This window comes from Nestor notabilis, unplaced genomic scaffold (assembly GCF_000696875.1).
Source record: "Nestor notabilis isolate BGI_N333 unplaced genomic scaffold, ASM69687v1 scaffold27293, whole genome shotgun sequence".
Taxonomy (NCBI): Eukaryota; Metazoa; Chordata; class Aves; order Psittaciformes; family Psittacidae; genus Nestor; species Nestor notabilis.
This window is the reverse complement of record NW_009920996.1, coordinates 26,757-33,772: the sequence shown is the minus strand read 5'-3', so window position 1 is coordinate 33,772 and position 7,016 is coordinate 26,757. Positions and strand designations below refer to the sequence as shown.

Genomic DNA, 7,016 nt, shown 5'->3' with positions numbered 1-7,016 from the left:
GGGAAAGAGGCTAAGGGTAAGACTTAAGTATTTATTATTATTTTTATCCTTTGGGTTAAAGTACTATGGATTTTGGATAGAAATGAATATTGAACAGTAAACTACTTTGAGGGAAAGTGAATCAACTACAGAACTAATTACTTGTTCTAAACCCAGTTCTCAACTCTTCAGAAAAGTTAAAAGTTATCAAAATGTATGTGAGTTCATTGTATTCTACTTTTACTTACTGAAAGTAAGTAGTAGTAGTATATTCTGAAAATAAGCTTATCCTTTTAATTCCTCCATCTGCAACAAGTTCCGTACCAAATTTCTACAAAAGCTCAACAATTCTGAAATAATTTACAGCACCAAGAATCTAAAAGGTGCCTCCAAAATAAATGCTGTTTCAATAAAAATTGCAGGAAAGAGTAGGCCTAAATCAGTTTGGTAGAAGCTCAAACCTATAAACTAGAGAGTCTAGATGGTTGCCATGATAAAAGCTAAAGGGGAGTCAAGTCATTGACTGTGGATAACCAGTAAAGGTCCTAAGACATTTCTGCAGAACACTAGCCTCTTAAGTGGCAGTATATTGGAGAGTAAGTCTGACTGATTTCCTGATTCCCAGTGTTGGCTTTGTGCTTCCAGATGTTATACAGGTGTTTAAACAAGATACGGATTCTGGATATTTTGGGAATTACTGCATTATTCATCTTGCCCTCTTAGGATATTTCTCACTAGGAAAAGGTTGAAGGTATTATAATCAGCTTAGTCACTACTAATCATCATTTGATTGAAATATTTGGCTTTTTTTCTTAAGTATAATTGAAAAAGGGATCAGATAAAGTATTTTAAGTGCTTGATATTTCCTCTAGTCAGCTAGCACAATACATAAAAGCAGATTATATTTGCTGTCTTTCCTGTACTGCTCAGACAAAACCTCTCTTTTAAAACCCTGAAAACAGGATTTGTTTTATACTCTTCTCATTCTGTGTTTCTATAAAGTTCTAAACAAAACTAGTCTCTACCATAGCTTTTGTTAGTTAAAAAACCAAACCCCCATAACTTGTTTGTTATGAAGTATTTGTAAGTACTTCATATATAGGTGATTTTTCTTTCTTTTCTACATTGTTTTGGTGATGGATAAAGCATTGTGAACATTCTCCTAAAATTGGCAGTCACTGGAAGAGCTAATTAATGCAGTACATCAAAGATGAGGATTAGTATTGAAAGCTTGCTCTTTGTAGGCAAAATGGCACTAAATGCTACTGTCTGCTAGCTTGTTGCATTCTAACCATATTTAAATGTCTACCTATTATTTCATTGAAATAATCCTTTCTATTACCTTCCCATTCATTCATGTATCAGTCTGTATTTTAACCTATTGTACTGCGTTTTACAAATTACCTCTTTTCTTAGAATACTTCTTCTGGAGAGAGATGTGGAAACAAATGTCAGTATTAAAATTAATTCTTCTGGTTTTGTATTTATGTTGACAGAAAAATAACCAGTTTAACTGGTAGTTATAATTTATTGGATGCTTAACTAATTAGATAAAGTTCTGATACTGATCAGAAACTACTCATCAGATATGAAAAAGGGAGGGAGAGAGGAACACCACCTCCACCCGCACCCCAACTGTCCAGCATGTAAAATTTGAGATAACTATTTGTGTGTTTCAGGAAAGATTATTAGTTGATGGGGTGATGGATGGTGATAGTTGCCCTCAGCTTTGAGTAGTGAACATGGTTTTTGTTTTTTCTGATCCTTGAAGGCATCTGTGTACGTTACTTCATGTCAGTTGTAATCTTGAAGACAGAGCTTAAAAACCTACTTTGTCTCACAAAAAGAAGGCTTTGTCTCTTTCATAGACAGCTTAGTTACGCAACAGTCTTGGAGGACCTTCAAAGTCCCAGTTATTTCTTCAGAATAGTCACATTTTGTTTACTGTTCCCAAGAGACTCCATTTATTAGGCTCTGCCTGCTCTCCAGGTACTGGCTATCAATGTTGGTTCGGCACATTTTCTGGAGCTACCAGCTTGCATGCATAGCCCATGTTCCAATTAGCTAGCTGGACTAGCTACTGAACCAGGAAAATGCAAAATGAACATCTTATAATATTTGAAGCCTAGTAAAGGACCGTTAAGTGCTGTATTTGCTCAACTGTTCCTTTAAAACTGAGTTTCTTTAAAGCATCTTATTTATACTGGTTATCTAGTTGGTGTATTTTAAGGCTGACATTTTGCAAAAGAAAGAAGTACTTTTTCATAAACCTGTCTTAAACTACGTTTTGTTTATAATTTACTGAAGCAAAATGTTGTGGTATGTTTTATCTTTCTGTAGACAGCATAGAATTGCTGTTTATCAAAAGCAATATTTTTGATCAGTCATAAGCAACTGTTGTTATTTTTCAATGGTACAGCACAGCCAGAATGATGGGAAGATGCTATAGAGGACAAGTTATGTTGGTATGGCTGTAGTATTTTCAGCTAGTATCTGCATTTGTGAATGTGAATTTTGAGTTACTCATATTTTAGTATCTTACTTACTTACAAGCATCATCAGGATTACTTGAAACTTGCAAGTATTTTTAGAATAACTTTTTTATTTTTCACCCCACTATGAAAAGCAGAAGAAAAGAAGAATGAAGATAGGACAGTAGAAACAAATGAAGGAACATCATCAGGGAAATCCAAAAGGAGATTTCCAGATTTTGGGTAAGATTTTTCTTGTGTTCATTTGGACATAAATGGATAAATGGGTTTCAGTGTTACTTTTGGAAAGTATCATGTTCTCTTAATTAAAAAAAAAAAGGAATGTTGAAGAAACTTATTAATGCTGCTTCATAGCTACACCACTGGATAGAATCTTTTTATCTTGAATTTGTAATGTTGCATTTGTGTTTCCACCACGTTTTTATTTCTATTTATCTGTACTGTTTTCCCTCTGAGAATTTCTTGGGGTTCTTCGGTTTTTATCTGAATACACAATTGCTATATGAATTAAATTGCAAATCCATGTGTAGTTTTATGCCAAAATTCTGTTGGAGCCTATGGACTCTGATGTTACGTCCTGCTGGCACTACAGTCTAAAATAGATACCTGTCTTGCCTTAATTCCTTCACAGTAGAGGTATCGTTACATACCATTCAGCTATAGTAGCTGTTTATGTTGCCTGGAGGTGAGCAGTAGTGATGAGTGGATTTCTGAATTTCATTTAGAAGAGGAAACTGTGAACAGGGGTAAAAAAAGTGCAAGCTGCATATTATTTGGAAATGCAGTGTGGTAACTAAACTCTGGGGATTTGAGAGAAGAGTTGCTACATTTTGCAATAAGCCTTGCTCCCTTGGAGCGAAGTATAAAGCTTGTTGAAGCCAGCTAATGTTGAAGACTCAAACTGGTACAGCAACAAATAAATTATAATATATAACAAAAGTGATAACATATTTCATACACAGATACTGTAGTCAGTGACTTAGTTCAAGTCACTCTGCATTGCATAGGAATATTCATATAGCAATAATACTGTGTTCTTTTGGTTGTATCCACTTTATGTTACAGTTATTTGGGCATTTTCCTTGTTTATTTTGCTTACATGTGGTCCTTGAAAGGTACTTGCATAATTCTGTCATGATACTTAGAAAAAGCACTGTCATGGATATTTTATTTAATTACATGCCTAATCTGCAAAATCATGCTTTGTATAACAACATAAATGTGGCTGTTTGTAACAGTTGGAATCAATGTAGAAACTAGCTTGCTGATGTCGCACTATGTAAATGTAAATGCTTTATGAAAATTGTCTTCTTTTCACTTCAGTGGATTACGGAAATCTGGCGGCAAGGGCAAGAAACACGAAAAAGAAAACCTAAGAGGTTCTCTGGATAGCAGGTAGTTGTTTTGTTTGTTTAATACATACATGCTGTGTTCCTAAAATTTTTAACTAAGAATCTCTTTTAAAACTATCATTACTGTTTGATCTTAAAGTACATTCAAGTGTAACAGTGGTAAAATATGATTGGTAAGATGATGTGAACATGAGGTTCTAATCTCAGGAAAAAATTAAAATATGTAGAATAGTGTAGAGGAAACAGTACAGCATGGTTACATTTTAAAGTGGCCTGTCTTAAATATAAAAACTGTATCTTGCTTATAAAGATGAATGTTGAGTAAAATTAGCAAATTATTTGAAATGGTTAATTTGTTGTGTGGAATAACTGCAAAAGCACTTAAATTTGTGTTGTTCAATAATTCAAATTATTTTGGATGATTATTTAAAGGCAAGTATCAATTTTCATTTTAAATATCAATTGTGCTATGAAAAGGATAAAACTTAGTGGTGTGTGTTTCAAGTTTGTTGTTGTGTGTGGGTTGTGTCTGGGGACAGGGTGGGGTTGTTTGTTGTTTAAACACAATTTAATCTACTTACTTCAGAGGTTCCCGAGAACTGTTGGATGACTCTGGCAACAATCTGTCTGCATCTGATTCAGACTCCCCTGTTCCTACTTGCATGCCTTTCTCCTGGTTTGGAGACAGCCACAAAGAGCCCCAGATTTCTAGTAGCAGCTCGCATGTTGCTCAGAGCGGGCAGGACAGCTATGAACACGGTCAAGAGAGGAGTAGAAGCAAGGTAAAGATGACTAATTTGTGCTTTGAATGTTTGAGCATTGCACCTTGTTAAAGTAAAAATATCAGTCCTTAGTATGTGGAAGCTTGATGACTTAGTTCTTAACCACATCACCTCTTACAAACATTGATGCAGAGTTCTGAGACTTCGTAGTCCTCACAAGCAGAAACTGTATGAGTGTTCCCATTCCCTCTTGTTCAGTTGAAGCATCAGTGGAAGCTATTCAGGCTGAAATAGCATCTAAGGAAAAGTCACAGGATATATTATTTCACTGGTTTATAATGCTAAAGGTAGTGCTAGCTTTAGGACAGCATAATTTTAAAAGCCAAATATGTTTCCTTGTCTGATATAGTCTAATACTTGGAGGAAGTGTACATAAATAGAGGTCAGCTTCCCAGGCAGTTCACCAACCATCTTTTACCACAACTGATATGTAGGGGTGGAGTGCCAAACAGGTGAATGAAGATAGCATCCTGGTTTTCATTAACGAATTTAGTATTGAAAGACACGAGATGCATCTTCTAGGAAAATGCTTCTGAGTAATGGATAGCCTAATAATTTAAAGCCTTTTAACCAAATCTTAAGAGGCAGACTATATTAGAGGCAGTTCAGTCTATAATCATAAATTTACCATTTTCACAGTTCAAACTATTGGAAAGTAATGGCTGTAAAAAGTAAGAAGTGTAGTGTGTGCTGTCTAAATAGTTTGTTAAAAACCTATTTCAGTGTAAGACTGTTACTAACAATCTTATTAACTTACCTCCATTCTTGTTTCCTTTTGGATTTTGTGAAATTGAAAATTATAGCTGTTTGAGTAACCTTATAAGCTAGGTTTATTCTTGAGTTTCACGCTTTTTCTTCACTTTGGTTGTCTAAAATACCCTTTTACTTTTTCCTTTTTCTCTGTGCTGTTAAAGAGAATAAGTCAGAAATCTAGAAGAGAAGCTTTCCAGGTTGTAGTCCATGAAGTCACTGACAATTTCCAAAGGCTATTTGTTAAATTACCTTTTGTTTTCTTAGTGTGAATTTACAGTCCTTGTGATAGGGACACATTGTTGGTAAAGTGGTTTTAGAACCACGTACCATAGCACAGGAACTGAAGAAGAGTAGAACTTTTTAATCTCTGAAGTAGACTAACACTTTACAGAATGCTGTCCGGTATGTGTCAGTCTTACGTATTTACAGCTCCTGTGTTGTTTACTTCTGTTGAAGCAGTAGCCAAAAGGTGTTTCTGTAAATACCCTGAGGATCTTGGGAGTGCAAGATCGATGTTGAAAGGGATATGCATACACTTTGGTACAATTTTTGATTAAATAGGAGCACACAACTGGTGTCTTAATAGGCTGTAGCAAAGTTATCAAGAGGTGTTTTCTGTGTAGATAAACATTCAGTGGTTTAGCTTTCAAAGTCTTTAGTTCAGAAGAACCTATTCATCCCTTCTTCATTCATCCTTTCTGTCTGATTCAGATAATTTTTCTGAGTGTAGTAGAAGTCCCACTGTTGCATTTCTACTATAAGCACACATAATGTGCTTAAGCACCCCTTAATGGTGTTTATATAGATGTTTTTCTTGGCAATCAAAAAGGTATAGATCTTACCAGATTAGGTGCTCTCTTCCTTTCCATGTTGCCCTGAAATAGTAGCCTTTTCTTCTCATCGTTGTGTATTTAAGTTGATTATCACTTTAACCTTCCAGCTGGTTTCTTGCCTACTGTTTTATTTTTTGTTTCCTTCTCATGCTCCAGTATGTAATTGCAGTTTACTGGTCTCTTCTTTTTCTTAGTGCCAGTTGCAAACCAGCAGCTGGAAGAATATGTAAGTCTTCAACTATCTTCCTGCTTTATAAAATGGTAGAAAGCTGACCCTTTTAAAGAACAGATTCTCACATGTTAATTAATCCTAAAATCATACTCAGGCTTTCCAAAGTCAGGCTGGTTTTACTTTGCAACATTTGGGGTCTTTTATAAAGACAGTAATGAGACAGTAGCTACTGCTTGGAATGACTAATCTTTGTAGATCTTGACCTGCAGTTGATCAATAAGTTTGCACTACAACAAGGCTTTGGCTGGTAAACCTCACTATGAAAATACATTAAAACTGAAAAAGAACTGTGCTTGGCTACTCAGCAGTGAGTCTTGTTACTAAAAGAACATAACAGGGACAAAATCATCTTCCCAGAATTTAAAGAAAGAGTACTCCTTTTTGTTGACTTTAACTCCATAATATTTATTGCTTTTATGTCTGTAGTATCCCATATGATCAGGTGAAAATCTTTCTTAAAGAGCAGGTAAAAGTAGAAGCCCTAACATAAGAACTTTGTCATGTAAAAATCTCTAACTTTTGTACTGAGTCTTTTGCATTGTCTAAAATTTCTGTAGTTGAGTTTTAATATTGATGGTGTAAGGAATTAAATT

The 7,016-nt window shown here is 34.9% G+C and overlaps 1 protein-coding gene across 1 annotated transcript in view; it reads left to right on the top strand.

The window, feature by feature from the left end:
• The window catches only part of LOC104402946 (neurabin-1-like), a 41,358-nt gene that overhangs the window by 23,131 nt on the left and 11,211 nt on the right, over positions 1 to 7,016 (top strand). Inside the window, 4 exon segments of the mRNA XM_010010946.1 lie at positions 1 to 16; positions 2,606 to 2,693; positions 3,795 to 3,866; positions 4,410 to 4,605. The exon segment at positions 1 to 16 is cut by the window's left edge and continues 18 nt beyond it. Of these exon segments, the coding sequence (XP_010009248.1) occupies positions 1 to 16; positions 2,606 to 2,693; positions 3,795 to 3,866; positions 4,410 to 4,605 (372 nt within the window).